General features: G+C 39.1%; 3 protein-coding genes across 3 annotated transcripts; 1 reads left to right on the top strand and 2 right to left on the bottom strand.

The window, feature by feature from the left end:
* Positions 1-448: 448 nt before the first annotated feature.
* Positions 449-1656, bottom strand: LOC144649579 (uncharacterized). The gene has a single exon (XM_078509091.1). It carries the CDS (start codon positions 1641-1643, stop codon positions 822-824), a length of 822 nt encoding a protein of 273 aa, XP_078365217.1. The 5' UTR covers positions 1644-1656; the 3' UTR covers positions 449-821.
* A 127-nt stretch (positions 1657-1783) lies between these two features.
* Positions 1784-16320, top strand: LOC144649577 (protein arginine N-methyltransferase 7-like). Its single transcript, XM_078509088.1, has 19 exons — positions 1784-1966; positions 2070-2106; positions 3157-3306; positions 3398-3506; positions 5520-5632; positions 6014-6109; positions 7295-7431; positions 7955-8201; positions 8771-8831; positions 9660-9729; positions 10035-10158; positions 10846-10932; positions 11760-11807; positions 12475-12564; positions 13152-13302; positions 14012-14097; positions 14642-14826; positions 15303-15384; positions 16123-16320. The coding sequence occupies exons 1-19, from the start codon at positions 1815-1817 to the stop codon at positions 16318-16320; spliced, it is 2223 nt and encodes a 740-aa protein (XP_078365214.1). The 5' UTR covers positions 1784-1814.
* LOC144649578 (diphosphomevalonate decarboxylase-like) lies at positions 15607-25179 on the bottom strand. Its single transcript, XM_078509089.1, has 15 exons — positions 25069-25179; positions 24893-24963; positions 23422-23489; positions 22564-22613; positions 21921-22061; positions 21359-21413; positions 20770-20866; positions 19969-20016; positions 19187-19261; positions 18997-19092; positions 18002-18130; positions 17472-17587; positions 16844-16889; positions 16655-16720; positions 15607-16563 (listed from the first exon to the last, which is right to left on the bottom strand). The coding sequence occupies exons 1-15, from the start codon at positions 25163-25165 to the stop codon at positions 16492-16494; spliced, it is 1227 nt and encodes a 408-aa protein (XP_078365215.1). The 5' UTR covers positions 25166-25179; the 3' UTR covers positions 15607-16491.
* Between the last annotated feature and the right edge of the window lie 192 nt (positions 25180-25371).

Raw genomic sequence — 25371 nt, 5'->3', positions numbered from 1 at the left:
TTGTAAACGCTTTTCCACGAGATCTTTTCAAGTTTTTCTTTACACTCAAGTTAATTTCTCCAGTTCTCCCTCTTCCCATCTTCGTTTACTCAATAAGAGCATTTGTTCAATAGGAATTATTTCTGGCACCAATTAAAGGTTGGTTGTAATTTAATACAATGGCGCCATACAACGATTGGTACACTGTCGGGTCCGGCGAATCTGCTTCAGGAAGTTAGGAATGTAAAAGCCACTCACATTTTCCTCCTTTCACACAAAAGGGCTGGCCTTGCGGGCCCCACACACATGAGAGTTTTGGCATTGCGACCCCCGCACACATGAGAGTTACCGGTTGTGGACACAACTTGCAAAAAATAGCGAGGCGAGACTGGCGAGCCAGCGAGCCAGGCGAGCCCGAGCGGTTTTTTTGCAAGTTGTGCCACAACCGGTAACTCTCATGTGTGTGTATTTCATCTAGGCTATGCTAGAAAGCTGTGATTTAAGTTAAAAAACTTGTGGTGTTACTAGCATGTGACTAAAGGCCCTGGCATATACTCATGCATGAGAGTAGACCATGAGTAGTCTCGTTTTCCTTAGTCAGTCAAGCATGAAGTGACAAAAGATGGCTGTGTAAAATAGACTGGCGAAATGGGAAGAGTAACAAGCAGGTTTCCCAAGATGGCAGGAACTGGGAGAAATAGGAACAACATTTACAATACTGAGTTAAAAGAGTGCAAGGAGTTGGGAAGGAAGAAAAAACTATTCCCAACTTCATGTGAATTCAATCAGTTTGACACAAAATGATCACACAATGATAGAGTCACACTTGAGCTTGCTTTTCATCATATCCTACTTAAAGGCTTAAAATCACTTTCTTGTGTATTCAACTCTGTTATATACTGCATCAACTCTGCATAGTGCTCTTCTAGCTCAAAGTCGGGCAGCTTGTTCAAAACTACCATAGCCACTCTCAAACAAATTGAAGCTGTCAAGCCCCAAATGATAAACTTCAAGAACTTGTTATCATGCTTGTAATCACTTGTTTCGTAGTCAAACAAGTGTATGTCAATTATTTTACCTTTGAAGGTCATTTTATTGCGTCTATGTGTTGCCTTAAGAAGAAAAAACTCCAAGGGAACTTCAAACGTAGTTTGAACCTCTGAGCTATTTATCACTAGGTCAAACTGTGACTTAACAATGCCGACAACCGGATACACATACATGTTCTTCTCTCTTGCCCGTGATATAAGAGCCGGGTGCAACACAGCAATCACTTCAACCATCTCAGGATGTAAACCGACTTCTTCATGAGCTTCTCGCAACGCTGTAGCCACAATATCTTTATCATCATCTTCTTGTTTTCCACCAGGAAATGCTACTTGTCCTTTATGAGTGGGCAGCTGCTCCGATCGCAATGTTAGAAGAGTATGAAGAGATCCTTCTTTTAGGTAAATTGGAACCAACACTGCGGCTATTAAAAATTCCGGATTTGTCTTATCTTTGGACGCAGTTCTATGCTTTGATTCCGCGTAATTTTTCACTCTGCTGTGGCACATATCCAGCAGAGCGGATTCATTTGAAGGGCTTGCCATTTTAGCTCGATCTATTGTTAAAAACAGCTGTCTTCTCTTCGGTTTCTTTGCACAAACTGAACGTTTGTTCATCCATGGAAAAGAAATCTGCAGAAACAACCAGGCGTTCTTTTCGGGAGTGGTATACTAACGCGTCATTTCATTGGCCAGTATCTGGAGAGCGTCCAATCAAAAGGTCTGTTAGAATTCGAGTCAGGATACAACTTCATGTAAGACCGAAGTCACACATGCGGGGATGTCCTCATGAGAAGAGCTTTTTCGTTATCTAAGAAATTTTGTAGCTTCTCTTGTCAATCGAGGAGCGGAATGTTTTCACAAAGGTTTAGCCCAACCACAGGAAAAATGGAGTGGGTAGTTGAGGATGAAGATTATGACATGCGGAACGAAATAGCGAGGTAAGAAAACCAAGTTACACTGTACTCTGTGAATTCACGTGGTCTGTTTGCCTGCTGGGGATACTAGTTGTAAGATTAATTTTTATTTATTTTTTCTTCCCAGGTCAGCCTATACAGACATGCTACATGATGATGAGAGGGTAAAAAATCATTAACTTTCGTTTATTAAAATCAGGAAGTTTAGTAATTAGAATAAACTCACAGCTTAATCTGAAAAAAATAATCAGTAATTTTCAAAGAACTGTTTGTCAGGAGTAACAAGTGTCGTTTCTTGGCACATATTATCTTAAGTAGGGAAAGAGTTGCCATATTATCAAAAACAGGATAGCCTGATGAACCCAAAATGGAATGTTCAAATGGTCATGTGGAGAAGCGAAGATGTCTGATTGCTTAGCAACATACCTTTCTGCATGCTAACTTGCCTGGATGATCTGGAAAAGTCCCAGATACAGACCAAATCTAACTGGTCTACCGGTCAAGTATTCCGATCACCCTGATATTAAGGAAATTTTATGCTTAGAATACATACTCTATTGAATTTTTGAGTAAATTTTGGATATTTGAAGCAATCTTCTGATTGATATGCGTAGCTCTTTGTGGGTCTGCCTCATTCCAAGATAAATCTTCCTTCCTTTTCCTTTGTTGTCCTTTGTCTGCAGCAAAGGTGGGAAGCACCTAAAGAGGAGATTTCTCCCAGATTTCCACACTAAAAGGGGCATAAATGGGTACTGTAATGAATGGAAAGAAGCATTAAATAATTAGAAATGGCGACTTGGAAGTGGCGGGTTGTTTGTCTTAGACAAGCTTTTATCTCATACCTGGAGTAGGTTGCGGAAGGTGGGAGGGATAAGGGGTCTGAACCTCCCACCTCCCATACCTTTTACCTTTCTAAAGTAATTTCTTCCTCTTTGTCCCAATTAAATCTCCTGTTTCCCTCACCTTGCAAATCCTGTTTCCTACCCTCTCTTTTCCCGTCTCGCGCCCCTTTTTCCCAGGCTCCCTGCCCCCCAGTCCTCCACCACTAGGCTCTATCTGGTCCAGAAAACTATATAGGGGTGATAGCAGAGCACAAAATGCTATAACCTTTTATATTTAAATCATGGCTTAATTAGCTTAGGACTACTCAAGAGAGAAATTTTCCAGATTGGTAGTCTGGAATGTTTAGCAAACAAGGATTTTTTTTTTTGTAGAACAAGAAATACTATCAGGCTACCAAGGATGCTGTGAAGAAACTCAAAGATGGTGGCAAAAATGTTCATATGTTAGATATTGGAACAGGGACTGGACTGCTGGCTATGATGGCTGCAAGGAGTGGAGCAGATAAAGCCACTGCATGTGAGGTCAGTTACATCTTCAATTTCAACCAAACTGATTAGGAATTCAGGCATTTTTGATCATTTGCTGATGTGCTACTTATTTTGTCCTTCCTAGGCATTTGAACCTATCGCCAAAGTAGCTAGTAAGATTGTCAAGAGGAATGGATTTGGTGACAAGATCTCGGTTATTGGAAAGCGCTCGACAGAATTAACAACAGGAAAAGGTAAAATGGTGTCCCCTTTTTAAAAGTTAACATAAGTTTAAAATTAACAAAAGTAGAGGTATTTAAGGGCTAATGAAAGAGTTTTCATGATCAATGTTACTTACCGGTTATACATATTATATGTGGAGTTCTATAGATACCTAGTTAGTAGATAGTCCCCCAGGCAAGAGATATATAATTATATATTAAAATCAAATCAGAAAATTAGAGACAGTTTGGTGCCCCATATGCATGTTCTTACCTTTAACCAAGACAGTTATTTCAATGGTCAAACCTTGCACAGCATGAACACGACAACAATTACAAACCATTAAGTCACTGTCCATGCCCTTTACAGAAAAGTACCAAATTACTGTTGATCCTGAGCCCCACTAGGGTGGTTATTATAAAGAGATCATTAATAACAATTATCATGGTTTTGAAATCTGTTGTTGTTAAGGACGGTGCCTACTAATAACAAAGTATTTTTGCCCGGCCGATGACTATACAAGAAATGTAGATGTTACCAAGGGCTACTAAAATTCAAAAAGAAAATTGGGGGTAGCCACGCAAATTTTTGAGATAATTAGGTTTGAAATCTGGAGAAAAGTGCTGACGTGGCATTTTAAAATAAAGTAAAACTAAATACAATTTCCTTGCAAATTTCATTTGAAATTGGTTTTTCATGAACAAAATCAACATTAAATATAACAATCTTTACAATAACTAACAAATAATGTCTTCGGAACTGCGTTATCCGCGTTTTAATTAACAAAATAATTGCGTTTGAGCCATTTTTGACATTAGCAGCTTTCACTTGCACGGCCAGAAAATCGGCCTAATTTTTTTTTCACTTGATGAAAAATTAAACATGTGCTCTATAGACTTACCACTTACATTTTATAAAATAAAAAGTGGGGGTCACCACGCGTTTTTAAAAGTTATACCAGTTGTTTTCAGGTTCTATGAAATCGCTTTTGGAGTTTGTTACATTTTTCCTATCCCCTCCCTAGCGAGTTGAATATTTGCATCTCGCGCGTGCACTACGCCATTTGTCACGGTTAGCAGTTTGCGGGTAACGTTTTAGCGCTTAGCGATTTGTTTTTAACTGTTAATGTGAGCCATTTTCAGTGGTTAGCGGTAAATGGTTACTTATATGTTGCTTTTCCGCTCTTCCTGGCTTAGGATATGTCCATAAACTGGCTTTCGTCGCAGAAAAAACTTTCTTGATTTTTAGTCGCGCGCTTGTTCGCGTAGTTGAATTCGTCATTTTGCGCGAGCAAATTAATTAAAAGCGCGCGCGCCCAGTGTGATCGATGCATTGCGTGATGCGCAAAACAAGTGCGCAGTAGCAATAGGAGGCACCGTCCTTAAATTTAGTTAAATGACTTTTAATGAAGTTAATCTGGGGCATTTAACAAAGTTAACTGCCATGAGCTAGCGGGCGCCTTTGGCCAGTGGTCACCTGGTTAAGTGCAGGCTCACATGGTTTGTTGCAGCTTCGTTTTTCAGCAGCCTGTTTGCTTTAAGCACTAGTGGTCATCGTAGCGGTCTTCTTCGTGTTTTTGAGCACTTTCCTAGCGGCTTTGCTCAGCGTTCCCCCACCCCACCCCCCCTCCCCTATTTCTTCTCCTTCCACTGATTCAATCAGTGTTGACGGGTTCCTGGAATGGGGGCTCATGCAGGCTGGGTTGCGGGGATTTGCAAGCCATGGGAGCAGTATTCTGTCTAGGGGCTGGCTGGCCACAGTGGAAGCCCCTGGATATCCCAGGCACCCACCTTCCATTTAGCTAGGCAGCAGGTTAATGTGTAGTTACATGAATTATCCATACCTCCCCCATGGAAGTGATTTTTCCTAATACCCCTCACCCCCTCTGAAAATTCCAATTAAGCTTCATACATTTCCATAAAGTTTTTGGCCTTTGAGACACCTTCTACCCCCAGGAATTTCCAATCCCTTCTGTGGGGGGAGTATGGACAATTTCTGGAACCACACAATGAAAGTTTGCTTAGAACTGTTGGTTATTTTTACAGATGGAGATGTCCAAAGCAGAGCTAATTTGCTAGTAACAGAACTGTGGGACACAGAACTAATTGGTGAGGGAGCTCTACCAACTCTAAGGGATGCTTGCAGTCGACTTCTTGAGGTTTGGCATTTTTTTTTAAATTCATTCATTTATGAAGGAAATGCTGACAATTAAAATTAAATATTTAAGTACAGATGAACCTCTTTAAAACAGAGATGGAAGGAAAGGGAAGAGTTTCGGTATTTTTGGAGGATTTCATAGGAATTTTGCTCTCTCTGGACAAAGTAAGCTGTCCATATAGGCATACCGGTATAGGGAGGTGTCCTTATTATAGAGCTCTCTGTAAGGAGAGGTTTCAACTGTACAAATATAGTTGATTGCTAGTGATGTTTCCAAATACAGTAATTATATTTTACAGTCATAATTTACACTGAAACAAGCTGGCCTGCATGATGTCCGGGGGGCAGTTTTGATCTTTAAATTTCTGTTACTTCCTTTTAGCCAGGGTTTGTCAGTGTTCCGGCAGCAGCTACAATTTATGCTCAAGTTGTGGGAAGTGAGGCACTCTGGAATATGCATCAGCTAAATCCACAACAGGTAACTAGATATTCCAGTTCAAAGACGGTTCAACCTAGCAAAATAGTTTTAATTTAATCATAATTATGTTAGAATCTGGATCAAGCAGATTGGGTTCAAGCCCTGGCCAAGGTCACTATGTCGTCTTGCAATGGACAAGACACTTTACTCTTTGTTACTCTCCTTACTTACTTGAGGGGAGCAGGGGTGGTGCCATGGGTAGAGCACTCGTCTCCCACCAGTGTGGCTTAGGTTTGATTCCTGGACATGGCATCATATGTGGGTTGAGTTTGCTGTTGGTTCTTGTCCTTGTTCTAAGGGTTTTTCTCTGGGTTCTCTGGCAGTTTTCCTCCCTCAATAATACCAACACTTCTAAATTCCAGTTCAATCAGGAACAATGATCAAGATCCTGTTTCACGCACAAATAGTAACCAAATTCACATGTCACATATACTTGAACCAGCAGAATAAGTCAACAATTCATTAATCGCATGTCTTTTCTAGCTATTTTCATGCATCATGGTCTAGTTTTTGCCCTTATCCAGGGACGGACCTAGGGATGCAGGGGTGCACACCCCCTCCTGAGATGCACTGCGGCTTTCTGATACAACTGGTATTCTGCCCAAAAAAATCAGTTACGCTATTCCTTTGTGGTGCCCCCCTCCTAAGAAAAATCCTGGATCCACCCTGTTATAAGATAAGATAACTTTATTTATACACGGTTTTTCCTCCCTGTGGAATCAGTCAATTAAGTTACTGGACTATCTACCTATCTAACTAACTAAAAAAATTTAATAACAACAAATTCAAAATAACAAAAGAAAAGTCTGCTTTTAATGGAGGCTGTGTCTAAAATTTACTTAAAATTTAGGTATTGTGAAATCGGCCAGTGAAGATGCTTGTCTTAGGTCTACAGGTAAGTTGTTCCACAACTGAGCTCCGCTGTACGAGAAGACTTTTCTTGAGATAATCAGTTCGAGGTTGTGGAAGAACTAATTTGTTTATCATGCGTCATTGTACATAAATCCTTTGCTATCCTCCCTGTGGAAATGCCACTGCAAATTCCCATTTACTCTCACTCTGCCTCTCTCCACCCTGTAAGTATAAATGGGAACAGGTAGATTATTCAGGGGGGTGCATGCTTAAATGGCTTAGTATGTCTTTGCTTAATATTATTATAAGTTCTTTATCATATTTTCTGTTCAGATGTCAGACAATCAAGATGTTACCCTACCAGCTGATATGCAGGAGTGCTGTGGGACAGCCAGTGCTTTTGATCTCCATGTAGATGAACTCTCTGATGAAGAAGTTCACATTTTGACGTCACCTGTCCCAGTGCTAAGGTAAACCCTACCTTCAGACATTAAAAAATCAAAAGCCTGATGAAATTTGCCGAGTTTGTATTTCTTTGTTTCTTACTTTTACTCAATCCTGTGTGTTCTTGCTGAAGCATAACTAAGGTCAACCAAGGATATGAAGGTGCCCTTGGTCTACCTAATTTCCTTTTCAATGTATGTTGTGATGGTGAGAGCTAGTACCATCCAAATTCAAGATTCATTTTAGATAAGTTTTGCAACTTGCTTCCTTGCCTTCTTGCGTGCTTCCTTTGTGCGTGGCTATACCCAATGCAATCTTATAAGATTTGAAGAAGGTGGCTGCCTTTGTGAAGCTCCCGCTAGGTATCAGTAAAAGAAGTTGGAACATCTCCTGGTCTTAATAGGAGGACTGCATGAATTTTAGCCATGAGGGATTCATGTCAGAATACCTGGCGTATGCTGAGTCTTTCTTAAAACCCTGGCTGTACCTCCCATTTACCATGAAATGTGTTGTTAAGTTATCGTTAACAATAACCTTTCCATCTTCCAGGTTTGACTTTTGTAGTGAATGTACGTCAACAAATTCAGACTGTGCAAATAGGGTGTCCATACCAGACACTAAAGACAAAATCAACAGTGATAAAGCAGTGTCAAATTATCATGCTGAAACATTGGTAAAGCAGTCTGGCCTTGCTCACGGAGTGGTCATGTGGTGGACATTAGATATGGACATTGCCGGTGACATCACCTTGACAACTGCACCACGTTGGGCCCACCCTGATGGAAATGACTGTCAGGTATTAATATTTTTGAAAGATTGTTAGGTCCTTTGTACAAAATGAAGGCCAGTCAATGAGAGAGTCACTCCTTTCAAAAATTATGCAGTTTAAAGGGGGTGACAACTCTGCTTAATGCAGTCAGCTCAACCACCATCCATGTAGTCCTGAAAATTCTGAACATTCCTCCATTACTAGTTTCCTAATGTTTGGTTTTTGCAAATTATGTACTCACAGACACCGAGTACTATTTTTAATTTCCTGTTAAATTTTTCGGATCAATTAAGTTTCTGGGAACCCACCTCCCCTCCCCAACCTAACATTAACCCTTACTTATCGCTTTGGGCAAAATGTTAGGTTTGGGGAGGGGTAGGTGAGCAGTTTCCCAGAAACCTAAATTGATCCAATTTTTCACATCCCCTTAACTGGCAAGTTCTTATGGGTAATGGGTAATTGCAAATAAAAATGAAATTCGCTTGCACAGTTTACTGCATATGTAGCAGTAGGAGAGGACCCTTCGAGTTATTAAAATTGGAATTTTCAACTCATATTGTATTCTAATGGTGTGTTATCTCCCTTTCTGTTTGCAGTGGAGGGATCACTGGATGCAAGCAGTTTATTTCCTAAAGAGACCGCTACTCATGAAGGAAGGTATGCATCCAAAATTATCAGGTTTTTACGAGGCAATATTTAGTAAAAATAACTTACAGTACTTCTAGAAAGGTGTATGAGTTATGTAGCTATGCAATCATTAAAACTGTTCGTTGTTATTGTTAAGAGGATTCCATGACATTGAATAGGAGTCTGCAATCAGCTAGTTTTTAAAAGGTCTATGCATGTTTTGTACTCAAGAGCATAATTATTGATTTATGGTAGACCAGTCATTAGTTTGTAAATCCTTTGCATTAATTGCATGCCTATGATACAAGATTGTTACTGGAGTGACAGTATTTTTGTCAGCAATAGTTGTTGGAGTATTAAGTAACTGCATTCAGTTTGCCATGCCACAAGGCCCACACAGCAATCATATTACCCATAATCTTCCGCACACCATTCGGCACTCTAAACACTGAGCTACACATACAGGGTTGTATCTTAGGGCCGGCTGTCGGTTAATTTCAACAGCTGAGAGAGAACTAAAATACGGCTGAAATTTCACATGAAACCAAAGACTAAGGTAAACTTTTAGAGCTGCCAAGGCCAGAAAAGCCAGCTGGGCTTGTTGATGAACCAGCTTAGTTTTTTCTTAGCTACATCCCTGCACATAAGTCCTGGAGACTCATGGTGAGCTAGGTCATTCAATATTACATGTAACAAGGCTCAAATGTGATGTACATGACATTAGTTTTTGAGATTTGTAAAGTAAGATTTTTCCCCTTTGTCAATTGTTAATTTTGTTGGAATATTACCTGACAAGTAACAAAACAAAATGGTGAAGCTTTCTGTTATGACAGTCAGTGTAACATTTCTTTATTACAGGTGACAAAGTGAATGTTCATTGCTGTCATGATGACTACAGCATTTGGTTTGATGTCACGCCAGTAAGTAGGTATGTCCAACCACATGCCATTTGTTTGAACTGGGTAGTTTTTCTTTTTGCCTCTGTTATGTTGATATGACCATGTGGGTTGAGAGACAACCAGTTGTCCTCAATTTTAGCCAAGTAAAATCTCAGATGCAAGCATGAGAGTCCATTTTCACGAGATTGAATTTTTAGTGTGTGAACCCAAGCTGCATGCAGGTGAAGGTTTTCATGAGGAACGCAAGATATAAGACATTAGTGCTACTTTTGGCATGGCAGCAAACTGCCATTGTTATCTTACATGTTAAATGTCTGCTCATTTGATGCTTCAGATTTGTAACATCAGTCGATCGTCCACTGTGCATATGTGGAGCCCATGTTACCTGGAGTCGTCATAGATTTGCTATGTTGAATGACAGGCAAAGGTCACAAGCTTTTAAACAAGCATTGAAACAGGTAAATAACTACTTTAAGGCCTCTTCACATATCACTTGTTAAAAAGTTTGCTGTACCAAAAACAAAATTTTAAAATTGGAAGGGCTGGGGGCAGGGGACAGGGTCACGGTGGTCAGGAGGACTTCCTGTTTTTGCGTGCATTTCTTTTGTTAGTAATGGAACCTCTCTGTTTTTTTCTCTTGTCCCCCTCGTCTCTCCAGCGTCCAACTGACTGCCCACAACCTTTACTGGGTTTCCACAGCACAAATTAGAGTCACAAGATAAAAACACTTATTTGCTGATTTTCCTGGGCTGGACGGGAATGCCTTTCTATTCGGTATGAATTTGCAAGATTACTTCACTCATCATAGATCTTGAAGCCAAGGATGTCCGAAATTCTTATAAGGTCATCAATAAAATTTAATAGTATATTATAAATCAGAGATGCCAACCTAAAAAAATCGAGATCCTGGAGACCCCCAATTGCGTCAAGATATCTTCTCAATTCGAAAACTGCGTTAAGGATAGCTTCACCAAGTCATCACAAATCAAATTTTAATTTTCTCCCTCGGCCAAAAAGTGTGACGATTTTTAGACCTTTCCTGCGTTCCGGGAGATTTGACGACCCGTACGGGAGACCGGGAGATTCGGTCTGTATCCGGAAGAGTTGGCATAGATGTATAATATAATAATTTAATCCTTTTACAGTTGGTTGCAGAAGGTAATTCAAGATGTCTGTGCGTTAGTGATGGATCGCTGCTTCCTGTCATGGCAGCTAAGTCTGGATTTGAAAAGGTACGCTATATTTCAAAGTTAATTTTTTTTTATTGCAAGACACAAACAAGTTACAATACATAACATTACAGTAGGAAGCACTACTTATTACTATTACTCACATTACTAACTACATCGCTTACATCAGTTACAATGCTTACACAAGGGTGCTTCTTACAATACAGCACTTAAGACGGATTCCGCTGAAAGTTCGAGCAATGAGTGCAAAAATTAAATACCAAAACCTACTCTAGTAGTAGTACAGTAACATTTTATATACTATTTGAACATCTCACTGAAATTCATTTGTCTTAGTGCCCGCGATAAAATTAGCGTTCTCGGTCAACCTCGTAAATGTTTAAAACGCGCGCCATTTTGTTTTAAACTGGCGTGAAACGTCCTTTTTAACTGAAATGTAGATAATTTCAAATCCATTTTTCTTTGGCGGGGTCAACTTGAGTGCTAAAGTTTTGGCACGTTTTTGTTAGTTACTCAAACTGTTACCAAGCTAGGAGATCTCTGTGGTAACTTTATTTTTGCCTGTATTGCTCGAATGTTCGGCGGAAACCATCTTAAATTACTCTACTTACAATACTCTATTTAGTTCAAAGTGAACTTCTACTGACAAGAATTTAGCAAAAGGAACAGCCAATCAAATGAACTGTTTAAAAATTCCTTTGTTACAAGAGAGTTAAAAACAGTTTATTAAAAACTCTCTTTGTTAAAATCTAGCCTATCGAATCATGTGCAGGTGAAACAAGTGGCTCTGGGACATAGGAATATAGGAACACAGGTGAATTTCATAATCAATCATTCTGGATACTTATAAATTTGTGAAATCTTTTCAGGTCATTACATTAGATTCAGCTGTTTTATATCAAAAGCTTTTAAGGAAGGTGAGTTAAAACTATTTTCTTATTTTACTATTTTTCTATTTTTTTTTATCATTTTAAGGTCTTGTGTGTGGATTATTATAGAATAATATTCTTTCATCCACTAACTGGATGCCTGCAACAGGTTAATATGCGAGTATCATAACTCAAGGCCATACATAACACGAGACAATTTTCCTTGCAACTTGCAACACAACGATGACAAATGAAAAGCATGGCATTACTCTGAAAAGTATCATCTTGAAATCTTCCTCGAGCAAAGGGCGCGCTCTGATTGGCCCATTTTTAACAAAATTGCATTGCAACTTGCAATTGACGTGCCACACGCTGTAACTTGTCTTTCAACGTTGCGAAAATCAGAGGATAGATGTTCTTTTCTTGCAACTCTCAACGTTGCAAAAAGGTTTTTCTTCTGCAACATTTCTGGAAGCTGGCAATGCAACGCTTGTTGCGTTGAAAGTTGCAAGCCAAACTGCCTCGTGTAACATTGCCTTCAGAATTGACGCTGGTACTGCCTGTATTGTAATTTTTGGAAAGTGGAAATTAGAATTTTCTCAAGTCGCATACTTTCAGCATAAGTAGTAACATAGTAAAATAATGTCATTTGCGTTTCGCAGTAAAATAGTAAAATAAACGTAGTAAAAAAAATTCATTTGCATTTCTTTCTCAGATAACAACATTAAATGGAATAGCTGACAAAATTGAGATTCTTAGCAAAGAAGCAGCAGATCTGCAAGTGGAAGACTTGTCTAACGATCAGGTAAGTATTTACTTTCACTCCAGCTGTAGCTGCGTGATCAGTCATCTCTGTGATTAAGTCCTTAGATACAGTCACAGTCTTCGTAAGCCAAGTGTAGTTCGTATAAAACGTAATCCCTTCAAAGTATCTGTAGCCATGGCAAAGTACTACAAATTGAAAAGGGGGTAAAAATTGTTTTAGGCAGTAACATGTATTTTCAGGTGAGACAGCGGTCTCTCAACCAGTCAAGAGAAAGGTCCCGATTATCCGGCCCTGTTACAAAATAGTAAAAAGATCCATTCCAAGAACGGCCTTCACTTTTGCGTAGAACAAACATTTGTCACCAACAGCAATAAAATGAATCACTGCATGCAGTTTTAAGGTTATGTTCCTATGTAACGAGCGAGAAATCACAGGGGCATCCAAAATTTAAACCCCAAAACCTCCCAGTATAGAATATTTATTTCATTTCTTTTCGAGTCAGTGTCACCGCTTGCTTCCAACAGAAACTTGATCAGACAAAAAATGACGGCCATTTTGGAACGGAATTCGTTATTGATTATTGAAAGAAATAAACATAAAGAGTTTTTTCTGTATCCTCTTCATAGGTCGATGTTATTTTAGGTGAACCGTTTTTTACAAGTGGTCTGTTTCCATGGCACAACTTGTATTTCTGGTATGCAGCAGCCAGGGCCGCTAAAATATGCAGACCAGGAGTCAAGATATTGCCCCAGAGTGCGACACTGAAAGCAATAGCAGGTCAGTCTTTTGGAGGGAACATTTTTTTCAGTTTTTCAAGGCTAGGTGTAGATCTAAGCATCAGCAGTAAGAAAGGATCGCAATCTAAAGCTCCCCTGATTGATGAAGTCCTATGCATAAGAGAGACCTTTTGTGGGAAGGAGGGCATGGACTGCTGTGTTATGTGAACTTCAAACTGTGCTATCATAATGTCCACATGCTGTTTTTATTGGGTTGAGCTTAATAGACTTTTTTCAGTTATTCAAGGCTGGGTGTAGACATAAGTATCCTCAGCACCATCTACCCTATCTGCAGCTTGGGGGGGGGGGGGGGTAGCCTGGGAGAATAGTGGGCGGGGAGGCTGGAGAAGAGAGTGCTGGAAGCAGGATTTTCAAGGAAGCGGGAGTCGAGAGAAATTGGGAAGAATTGCGCAACATTACGTAATATTTTGCTATAGAAATGGAAAAAAAGAGGTGAGAACAACTAAACAAAAGGTGCGGGAGGTTCATACCCCCGTCCCCTCCCCATTGAATTTCTACCCACACAAGAGGCCCTTTTTTGGAGGGAGGGGGGATTGCTGTGTTATGTGAATTTCAAACTGTGTTATCATTATTTTCACATGCTGTTTTTATCGGATTTAACTTTATTTGGGTTTAGAGCGGCGATAAATGCCGGATCGAGCTTCACAAAGGTCAACGGGATGTTAGTAACTTTTGATTTCTTATTTCAGTTGAGTTTGACGATCTTTGGAAGTTCCATGCTCCTGTGAACATTGTGGAAGGATTTGATGTCTCTTTGTTTGACAAACTCATCGAGGTTAGGAAATGATTTAGACTTATTGTGGTTTTCAGTGATATGCAAACTCTGAAATTCAAAATCCAACTAACGATTGCGTTTTTTGCTACCCTCAATCATAATTATGGCAACAGCCAACGAACCACGAATAACAGAAACAAACAAAATGTATCGAAATCTACCAAACACAACCGACAGAGGTGAACTTTTGACCCGGTTGAAATGATTTTCTTTCTGTTTTCCGAGAGGTTCGCAAAGACGATTGACGGCAGCAAAAAGCGTACACCGTTGGGCGAGGATTGAATTTCAGAGTAAGCATCTCACTGAAAACTGCAGCTGCAATAAGCAACGTTACGAATTTTAAAGTTGTACATTTTGAATATCTGTAATGTTCCGATATACTTCATAGATTTGCGCGTTATTCTCTTTTCCATTCAGGAAATGACTTGCCTCAATGGAGAAATGGCTTCTTTTACAAGATTCGATCGTTTATGATGCATAAGAGGGCACATTCCCATGGCTTTTCTGTTTGAATTAACGTTTCTTACATGTTTCTTTTTTTCAGGGGTCAAAGCTAACAAATGAAGAAATAAACAATGAAACAAGTCACGGCATAGCCTTGGAGCCACATCATTTGTGGGAATATCCCTGCCGTGCTCTTACTCAGGAATTCATGATAATGAAATTTGACTTCACTTCAAATGTACCAAGTCAGAAAATGACAGCTGAAGGAGATATGAAACTGACAAGGTAAATGAGCAAGTAAAAAATAATTAACCAATGAATTTCCCCTATCCCTGGAAAAAAATTCGAGGACTGTTGTTAGAGTTGCCTCATTCCTCGTTGTGAGCGTGTACTTCTGAAGAAGTAGAAGTCTGATAACGAATCAGTGCCTTTGTTTACTTCTAGTACACACATCAATACACAGCTAAAATTGTCCTGTCCGCCGCAGGCATTTGTGTCTTGTAAATCAGGCTCTCCGAATGAGGCAGGAGAGACGATATAAACGTTTACGTTCTGAGTCGCGTTTAGATCGTGCGTTCCACCATAGCCTGAGTTGCTGAAACAGGCGAAAGCGTGAATGTACTTCAATGCTTTTACACACCCGTGTTTCACTTCTAGGTGTAAATTTCATCGTAATTATTATTTTTGATCCCTGTATTTATTTTCGAATGTTTTAAAATTTCGTGTTCATTTTATTCAAAAACTTTGTTTCCTTTTTACAGGCCAGGTACTCTTCACGGTGTTGCAATATGGATGGATTTCCACTTAACAGAAAAACTAACCGTCACTACGGGATTACAGCCGGTGAGACTTCTTAACTGCTTGTTTTCTTTTTATTTAAAGGAACTGTGTCACGGATTTTAGCCAAAATTAGGCCTGGGAAATGGCCATCAAATTCGGTGAAATATAAAAATAACCACTTTAAAACAGTGAAGGAACATTTCAATAACACAGCAAATACAAAAGACGGTACGGATGGCCAAAATTAGCGAAGATTGAAACGGATTGCGATATGGGTTTTTGAAATTCTGTTGGACTGAACTCGTTCGCTTGCAACTTAAAATTATAACGCCCGGGGACACATTTAGTTGTAATGAAGCTATTGTTTTGACATTTAGATCCATAGAAGTAACGTCTCTGCAATTATTAAGTTTCATAGCGAGTATTTGGTAAACTTAATAAAATAGAGCAGTTTTCAATTGAGTGTCGTAAAACCAAAACCAAAGTAATTACTCCGGCCAATCACAAAGGACACAGACAATCCAGTGAACCAATCAAAACTCGAAGCAAATACATGTAGCTGGTACGAAGCGCGGGAAAACGTGCGCAAGCGAGTCACGATTGGTTTTGGTTTAAGTTCTGATTGGCTGAGAAAGCGGCGCGATATTTTTAAGCCAATCACTGAGCGTAGTAATGCAAAACCAAAGCAAATGCAACTACTTTCGACACTCAAGTGAAAACCGCTCTAAACTTAACTCAGCCGTGACACAGTCCCTTTGTCTAAATGTGAAATTATACTACCCTTGTATTTTCTCCTTTCAGAACCAAGAGCTGACAGAAGAAACATCTAAATTAAAATGGGTTCGGCACACCAAGCAAGGTGTATACTTCATGCAGTCACCAGCTCAGATTCAAGATGCAACTCTTGCAAAAGACAATGTTCCTGGTATTAGATATGCTGTCAGTTTTGAACCAAAAACTGGAGAGATCGATTTCAACTTCCAGCTACCCACAAGTTAATAAACCCATGGCAACCATAGCACCTCAATGCCTCGGTAGATCTCGGAGTTGTGAACCAATCTGCAACTGGTTTCAATCAGGCTTCAGTGGAAACCATTGCCATTAAAAATTGATTTATCAACCGTAGTGACTGTAATAGTCATCATTTCACATATGGCAGTAAAATGATAGTCACGATTTGGGAAGTCCATATTCATCAAGAAGGCTAAATTCTTGCCCAAGTTCACTTGGTCCACTACCAACCTTGAAAGGAAAAATACAAAATATCAACAACTTATCTTTCGCTGTAAAAAAACCTTCCCTGTAGTCTTAATTCCAATACAATCTTGGTTACCTTTGTTGAGATAATATACTTGACAGCTCCCTGACATGGTTCAAGAGTTATCGATTCCAGAAGATCCTAAATACAACAAGGTTTTGTGAGTGACAGAATGAAAAGGACCCTTCAAGAACAAACAAAAGTGTGGAAGATGAGCAAGTCATTTGCCATGTGTAAGAAAGCTGTAAGAGAATCTGTATATACCTTTGCTAGAGTGGCTTGGGCAGTGATTTCAATTCCTTGAACAAATCTGTTGACAGAATAGGTTAGTATTACCGAACGAAAAAGCAATAAAGATGGTCATTGTCGATTTCAGGAACTAGTGCGTGCGTCTCATTAGAGGTTCCCAAGACCAAGAAGTACTGTGGTGGTGTTTTTAAACATGAAGTCCTGATATAAAAGTGGCCTGCCCTGGCCATTCTCACGCCGATACTGATAAAACGTATATCATTTTTGCAAAGGATATTCTGTTTAACATTAGCAAGTTCCATCAGAGTCAGTTTTGTCAATGGTATATTTTGGTTTCGAGAGAATTTTGAAACATGTTCAGCATGTTGGACGCTTGACTCCACAAAATGCTATGACTGCAAAAATACAAATTTGCATTTTGTGCCCGAAAGGTGTGAAATGTGGGAGGTACCATCCCTTTTTTAGCAGAACTTCTTGTTTAATCCCCAGTCAAAGGTGTAGTTTGTTCACAGCCTTCTATTTGTTAACTAAAATTCAACGCGGGAGAAAACTTCGCGATACAACTGGAAGTCGATACAAATGGAAGGGGTGGGAGGGGAAGCCAGTGCGATAATTTCACCTTTTTTTAATCAACTTTACTTACCCACTGTCTGGAGTTTCTGGGGGGAAGAAATGTTTGATCAGAGCCAAAACTTCAGCAATATCACTTTCCATTAGAAACAAACATGCATTGGGTCCTGCGTCAAACGTGTAGGCAACCTAAAGAATTTGTAGTTAAAAGGATCATTAAAATCCTGCAATAAGAATGTGGTTTTACGTTTGTGCAGGAAACTTCAAATCAAAGGGTAAAACGTTAGTTGCAGTCTTCAGCCTCGATTTCCAAAAGAAAAAACATCGCTGAGATCTTACTGACCTGAAAAATGTCTCCAGCCTTTGACGGTATTACATCAGTGGTGATATAATTTCAATTTTCCCTGACTTTTCTCCAAAATGCCAGTTTCCCCTGACTCAAAATAACATTCCCTGACTTTTCCGTGACCTTGAAAAATTTTATTTTTCCCTGACCTCTGGCAACCCTGTCTAACCCAAGCGCGACTTTAATAAGCTCTTAGCTAGGAAAAGAAAGACATTTCCTGGAGTGGAGGAAAACATATAAATCGTAGATTGCCGTACCTTAAGTTCATGATGGACGTTATTGTACTCGGTCACCAGTTGAACAATTCTGTGTGAGATCTGATTCATGTATGGTGGTGTAATGGGCGGGTATGTGTCCTGGCACACTGCATGTAGCTGGTTACTTTCCTGGAAAAAAGAAAAAGCACAAAAGTTTTATTTGAAAGGTATCAGTAAGGCAGAAAATGATTTAGTTGATACAATAATTGTCAAAAACGCTTTTTAATTTTTTTACCATGCCACAAAGTTCACGTATCGGATATCAAAATTTGTCCGAAAAAGTCGTGTATAATTACATTTTAACTAAATAATAGAAGTCTAACTTTTTTGCTGCCTTTCCCAAGGAGGTATAAGACGTTTTTAAGAAAGCAACTGTACGCTTTAGGACACCAGTTAGAAGAACATGAACGATCTAAATATCTAGAATCGATACAAAACCTATTGTATCCCCCATGGTATTTGTGAGTCACATTAAAGGTGCACAAAAATTAACATTTTGCCATCGTTTATCACATGATTAATAATTGAGTTATTGACGTGATGGCAAAGTTTTACAATGTGTTTCTAAAATTGTGTGCAGTTAAAAGGAGCTCACGTTTGTAGCACGGATGGCTAGCAGCAAGTCCAGAAAATATTGTTCTGAGACTGTTTTCTACAGCACGAAGAATGTAGAGCCATACAAGTCGTATGTGTATTTTCTTAAACAGTACCAGCTGGCACAATTTACTCTGATGGCCTTAGTTGAGTTGCTGGTGTTTATAATTAACGCCTTGAAGAACATGTTGGTGGTTCCAGATTTACATTCCTGCAGTCAACACAAAACCGTGACACGCAATTTACTTTGCACTTTGGCCGCCATGCTTTTGTATGTACCTTTTCAACGCTAGAATGATAAGATGCATAGACAAGCTTGGCGCCAGATACCTTTTTAACACTGCAGTTGATAAAAACGTGAAAGGACATAAAACAGCAGGCTACGAAAAAACAATGGCTACCTTCATTGTAGTTTCTGCAAATGTCTTGAAATCTCTCTCTGATATTGCCTTTTTCATTATCTTCATCCTCTTGGGGACGCACATTTCAGACCTGAACTGGAAAAATGGACGCAGAAAACATTTTTGATCCTACATCACCTGCTTATGAATTTCTTTAAATTAGGCCTTCGATCTTTGTTTTATTGCTTACCTTGAGTAAGTCGCTGGTTTGAACACTTCTTCTCATCCCCTCAGTACTGCTTGTGCCTTTTTTGTGTTCATTTACCTGTTTAAATGGTAAAAAGTAACAGTTGCTATAGCACTTACCGTATTTACTCGAATAAGCACCTCCCCTGAATACGCGCCTCTCTCGAATAAGTGCTGCATTTGGGACAAAAAACTTAATAAGCGCCGCAGTCCAGATGCAGCACTTAATCGAGGAATTCCGTTGAACTAAAAACAGCACTACAAACTTGGACATTTCTTTCCATCAAAAGCGATGTTTTGCAGGTCAAAGTGATTGTTTTACCGCCTTTTTCTATCCAACAATCTTACAATACGTAGTTCTGTAAATGTTGTGAAGGCCGTGAACTTTGCCAGGACAGCTAGCGCCACCTCTCTCTTCAGCAAGAGACCAATACTGACAATCAAAAGACGCTACTTTCAATTACGGTAAAAGATTAGATTCTTTGTGGCGTCCAAAAAATAAGCACTGCTCTCGAATAAGCGCTGCACTCGAGGCACGAAAAATTTAAAAAGCGCCGCGGTGCTTATTCGAGTAAATACGGCACTTGATTTTGACATTAGGGATGCAATCAAGATTTTGACATTAGGGATGCAATCAAGATCAAGACACATCAAGTCAGTTTAAAAAGCAGCAGTTTTCTATACCCACAGCACAGAGAGAGAGAGAGGGGGGGGGGGGGGAGGGGGTGTTAATTTAAAATGGAAGTTGACGAGAGGGCATAGAAAGCTAGCTTTCAGTGATCTTACCACTAGAATCAGCACCCTCAATCCTGGCCAGTGGTCTTCTGTAGCAGTCTGATAAATAAAATAATATTAAATTAATATCAACGTTTTGTAGCAATAGACAGATTCTGGGAAGCAATTCCTCAAGTGTCATTGATTTCCAAGGCCAGCTAAGTTGTAGCTGGCAAGTTATTACGTTATAAAGATTTAAGACGGCAGTGAGACAGTCTGTTATGGTTACAATCTTGAAGTAACTGTGTCCACAAAAACACCACTTTGTCATTCAACTGTACGCCACCAATGTCAGCAAGGTTTTCTGTTTCATCACTGACAAAAAAAATTATGTCAGTTGCTTTCTCAACATAGGTCGCCATCTTGAAGACAAACCAGCAGCCGTAATTGTAATTTGAAATATGTTTTGAATAATACTGACAATAACTATTTTCTACACACCTCAGGAAGGAGAAAAGTATATTGAGATTAATCTGTCACTCTCAAAATATATAAGCACATGGAGATTTCCATCTGGGGTGTTCTCAACCAACCATTTGGCCACCACCCCTCCTAAATACGTATGACACTCACAACAGCTTAATTATCCTGTAATTGTCACTCCTTGTAGGGCAATAGGACATTTACTAACTATTGCTGCTGTGTTGGATTCATTTACTACATGCACGTAAGAGGGTTTACAGAATACCACTTCTTAGATTCTTGATGTGACCGAATGTATTTTTTAACCACTTTTAATTTCCTGAGATCTGCAGATCGTGTCCAGGCATGAGCTCTTGTAAAACAAGAATATTTAAATGATAATGTGATCACCTGTTTAGCAATGCTGTCTGATCCATCATCCATTTGTCCTTTTTCCCACTCCACAAACCCTCCATAAATACTGCGGCAAGCACTTCCTGAACCCTGCCTGTGAAGCCATACAAAAATAATTTAAGAATACAGATCACAGTTTTCAGGTTATAAATAATTACCCAGAAGAAATAAGCTCACTTAAGACTACCTTTAAAGTTGCTTTAAAATTTGAAATGCTGGAATCACTTCCTTAATAATATGCTACTCAAGATTTGCATTGGTCACCTGGTGAGCTTAATAATATTAGTAGGATACTAGTCTGCAGTCTGAGCTAGGAATCAGAAGTTAAGTTCTCTATCACCTACTGCTTTGATCAGACTTTCATTTACTTCAATCATCAACTATAAAGAAATAGTGGTACTTTATGGTAAACGGGTTCCTAGATTTTGTCTCTTGATTATTGACGATGAAACAGAGGCCCAAGATTGAAGAAGGATACTCAGTGTTTACTCAAAGAGATTAAGGCTTTAAGAATTTATTGGCAATATCTATTTGTCACACATATTATTATTGCCTTGCATGTCTTGGCAATATTTCATAAATTCACCTTGCAATCCTTGACAGTTCACCATCAACTTGAAATAATCTTGACAGAGCAAAAACTACAAAGGAAAACAGTCAAATTTAAAAAGAAACATGAGCAACCTAAAAATGACTCACAAGGTTAATTGGAAAATACTCCTGAAGGACACACACAGGTCCATAAATTGTAACCTGAACATGGGACTACAAGTTAGGGAAGTACATAGTACATTTCACGTAAGATCTATCATTTTGCTTTAACCAAATGTTAGCCAGCGGTGCTTTCTGCAATAACCCTCATAGCCAACGAAAAGTGTCATCTACTTCATTTTACTTTACACAAAGAAGTCTGCTTCTTTTCCCCTAAGCTGAAGTAATAAAAGAAAAATTATTTCAAACAGTTGGTCCTTCTACTCAAACCAGCTGCATACTTCAAATTTCAACAGTCTAACCCCAGGGTCAGTGACATAAGTTTGAAGGATGTTTTTCTTAGTTATTTTCTTTAGAAAGGTGCATGCCAAATTTATTAACTGTTTTTGCATTGAACAGGAAAAAAACATTATCTACATACAAATGTCTGCTCATACCTAAGCAGGAATACCCTGCAGCAGATGATGCCAGACCTGCTGCTGTAGGAAAATTATTCTGTGAACAGATATGAATGTGACCATCCCTGAGTTCTGCCCACTTGTTGTTTTTAGAAGACTGATCCTGAGACAGCTCCCTTACTAGAAAAAAAAAACAATAAAATACAAAATACAAAAAAAAAATACAAAATAAATAAATAAGTAACTCTGGTAATGATTCAATAAAACAAAATACCACTGACTTTTTGCCAATTGAAAGTAAAGTTTCGCACCGGCATGCTAACCTCAAATGTATTGGTGTTGAAACCTTGTGCCGTACAATTATTTACAAGGGAGTAATCAGGTTAATTTCAAAACTACTTAGTACACATGTATTACAAGGCTTGATTGGGCCCTGAACTGTACCACCACTGAGTAAAAATAATAATTATTATTTCACGATTTCTTGAATACTTGATTTCTCCAGCCTCCTAATAACACAAACCATAAGACGTTTCTCTTGGATTTCTTTCAAAAAGTAAAACTCTGCAATGTTACCCCCGATTTCTCAAACTTAATTTCTTTGAACCAATTTTTGTTTCCCTTTGAGGCTTGAAAAATCAGGATTCCACAGTAGTTGTTCATTCTACAACAGCTGACTTACTTCTGAATAAACACTTTTGAATCCTGGGCATTTCAGCAACATCCTGTTTCCTAAATAAAAACAAGAATGCCCTGAAAATGATGTTGTTTAACGTCCTGCTCTTCCTTTAAGTTTTTGGGTGCTTTTTCAAGCCTTTTACGGGAACCAAATTAACTATTTACAGAGAGGAATATATTGAGACATGCAGTCTCAGTGATAATGTCAGCTGCTGCTTCTGGGTGTAAATCACACAACTGTTTGCATGACTCAGGACTGTCACTACTGGCGTGATTCCTAATGTGTGCTCATGGACACTTAAGCAATGAAAAAGCTTAATTTTTTGAATTCACTTTGTTCTTTGTCGTGCAAAATTGATATCTTAAGCTCTCTTTCAAGTGCTCGAGTTAATACCACAGATTTTACCTACAGTGCGTCAACTACAGGCACAATCTGTCTGGTCCTTAGAGTGAAATTTAATAAATGATGTCATTGGGGAAATTCTGGCCCACTTTGCTTACACAAGTCTCTGACCTCCATGTGATTCCTGTGACTTGCTTGACTCACATGACTCGTGGCCTTTCCAAAGGTTTCACTGTGCTGCGCAGTGCCTTTCATGCAAAAACCAGTTATACTTAGCGGTCAAACCTTCAGGCTTAGTTCTAAGCTCTGTTAGCTTCTTGTTGTGTCATGGAAACCATACCAGGATAAGCTCACAGCATTGGCCGGTTAGGTCCAAGTGCAGATTTTGTATTACTTAGCTTATGAGCAGGCTCTCTACTCGGGATTTAGTAAGAGAAGGGGTGGGAGGGAAAAAAATCTTCCTTAATTTTGATAACAAGTTTTTTTAAAAAAAAGACACCAAATTTTAAACAAGCTTACCTTCCATTAAGCCATAGACAATCTTCAGAAAAATTCCTACTGGCTGCAACAGTTGTGACTGAGTGGAGCTAAAGCAAAATTACAGTCAAAATACTCAGCGAATGCCGCCTAGAATTATATAACAACCCTCCAAGTTGAGACCATTTTAGTCGCCATGGCAACTAAAAATTTGGAGCTGACGCCAAAATTGGAATTGAAGTCGCCAGCCTGGCGACTAAAATTTTTCACTGGAGACCAAACTTTAGTTAGCAGTCGGTGGCCAAATGGCCACTAAGGAAAAAAGTAAACTTGGAGGGTTGCATAATAGTTTTGATTATAAGCGAACAGATTACATTACCGTATTTACTAGAATAAGCGCCGCGGCGCTTATTTAATTTTTCGCGTCTCAAGTGCGGCGCTTATTCGAGGGCGGCGCTTATTTGAGGGCGGCGCTTATTTAAAATTTGGCCGCCGCAAAAAATCTAATCTAAACGAAACTTCTACAGTAACTAAAAGAAGGGTCTTTTGATTGTTAGTATACGTCTCTTACCGAAGAGAGTAGTTGCGCTTGCTGTCTCGACAAAGCTCACGGCCTCCACAATAACCTGCGATCAGGCGTTTTTTCCCTTGCAAAGATGAGTGGTAAGTAGGGAGGGAGGGCATGATCTCAGGTTACCTCCACAACGTTAAAAGAACTGCGTATTGTAAGAATTTTGGATAGAAAGAAATAATAGCAAAGATATCGTTGACGTCACCTGTTGTAATTAATGTGCCAACCACAAAACTATTGGCTAGTGAAACAAAGAGTTCTTTTGTTTAACTTGTTGGACATTTAAATAACAAAAACAATGTTAATAAACAAACTATCTTCCCTATAGGCGAGCGGTAAAACATAATAACTTTCAAATGCGAAACGTCGCTTTTGATAAAAAGGAATTTCCAAGGCTGTTTTGGAGTTTCTATGTAGTGCTATTTTTGGTTATACGGAATTTCTCAAATAAGCGCCGCATCGGGACTGCGGCGCTTATTCGGGGGTGGCGCTTATTACTTTTTTTGTCCCGAATGCGGCGCTTATTTGAGGGCGGCGCTTATTCGGGGGCGGCGCTTATTCAAGTAAATACGGTATCCTTTTCAAACATTCAAATTTCATTTGAATACTGCAGATCATCCAACCATGAACACATGAACATGTGAACCTGTCAAAAATAAACCAATTTGATTGGTTAATTTTTGACAGGTTCATGTGTTCGTGTGTTCATGGTTGGATGAATTTCAATTTAAATTAAATTTGAATGTTTGAAATGGATAATGTAATCTATTCGCTGTTAATCAAAACTATGATGGAATTCTAGGCGGCACTCGCTGAGTATTTTGACTGTAACATATGGAAATTTGCCTGTAAGCTTAAAGTTTCCTTTGTGTGCGTGTTTTTAATATACTTTTGTTTCTGACAGTAGATCAATGAAACAAAGATATTTGACGACTTTATTACCTCCTTTACATCAAGAGTGACGCTAAGTGAAGAATTCAGCGGCAAAATTAGCTCTTCGTTCCTCTTTCCCCCTGGAAAAAAGATTTCATTTCTCGTGAAATAAGTACGGTTTACTTTATCAAAAACTATAAAAGTGGCCTACGTAAGACAATAAACCATGAATAAATTTGACGTACAGTATTTTATGACGGCGATATTAACTGGGCCTTGACAAGTAACCATTTGGATGGGGTCACTACTCTTGCACCGCTTTGGAGACACCTCATCCGCCATCTTGGATTGGACGCGGCTAGTCCTGGGACTACTCGAGTTATCAAGCTTGCTACGTCATGTAAGAATTTACTGAATCTCCCTCTCTTACACTCTCAGCTACAACCGAGCCAAAGCAAAACTGAAAAGTTGTCTGCCCTGAAGAGACGTTGTTTTTTTGGCTAGCGAGCGGGTAAAAGGAAAATGTTTTCTTTTTATCCCAAATACGT

This window comes from Oculina patagonica, chromosome 4 (assembly GCF_052425735.1).
Source record: "Oculina patagonica isolate OP01 chromosome 4, crgOcupat, whole genome shotgun sequence".
Taxonomy (NCBI): domain Eukaryota; kingdom Metazoa; phylum Cnidaria; class Anthozoa; order Scleractinia; family Oculinidae; genus Oculina; species Oculina patagonica.
Note: the sequence above shows the minus strand (reverse complement) of the source record. Positions and strands in the feature narration are given on the sequence as shown.

Coding starts and splice junctions, on each gene's coding strand:
- LOC144649577 (XM_078509088.1), top strand. CDS start 1,815: ATGAGAAGAGCTTTTTCGTTATCTAAGAAATTTTGTAGCTTCTCTTGT. Junction 12,565..13,151: donor AAGACTTGTCTAACGATCAG/GTAAGTATTTAC, acceptor TCCTCTTCATAG/GTCGATGTTATTTTAGGTGA. Junction 14,827..15,302: donor GGAGATATGAAACTGACAAG/GTAAATGAGCAA, acceptor TCCTTTTTACAG/GCCAGGTACTCTTCACGGTG.
- LOC144649579 (XM_078509091.1), bottom strand. CDS start 1,643: ATGAACAAACGTTCAGTTTGTGCAAAGAAACCGAAGAGAAGACAGCTG.
- LOC144649578 (XM_078509089.1), bottom strand. CDS start 25,165: ATGGCGGATGAGGTGTCTCCAAAGCGGTGCAAGAGTAGTGACCCCATC. Junction 19,093..19,186: donor AAACCAGCGACTTACTCAAG/GTAAGCAATAAA, acceptor CCATTTTTCCAG/TTCAGGTCTGAAATGTGCGT. Junction 16,890..17,471: donor CCAGAAACTCCAGACAGTGG/GTAAGTAAAGTT, acceptor TTCTGTCAACAG/ATTTGTTCAAGGAATTGAAA.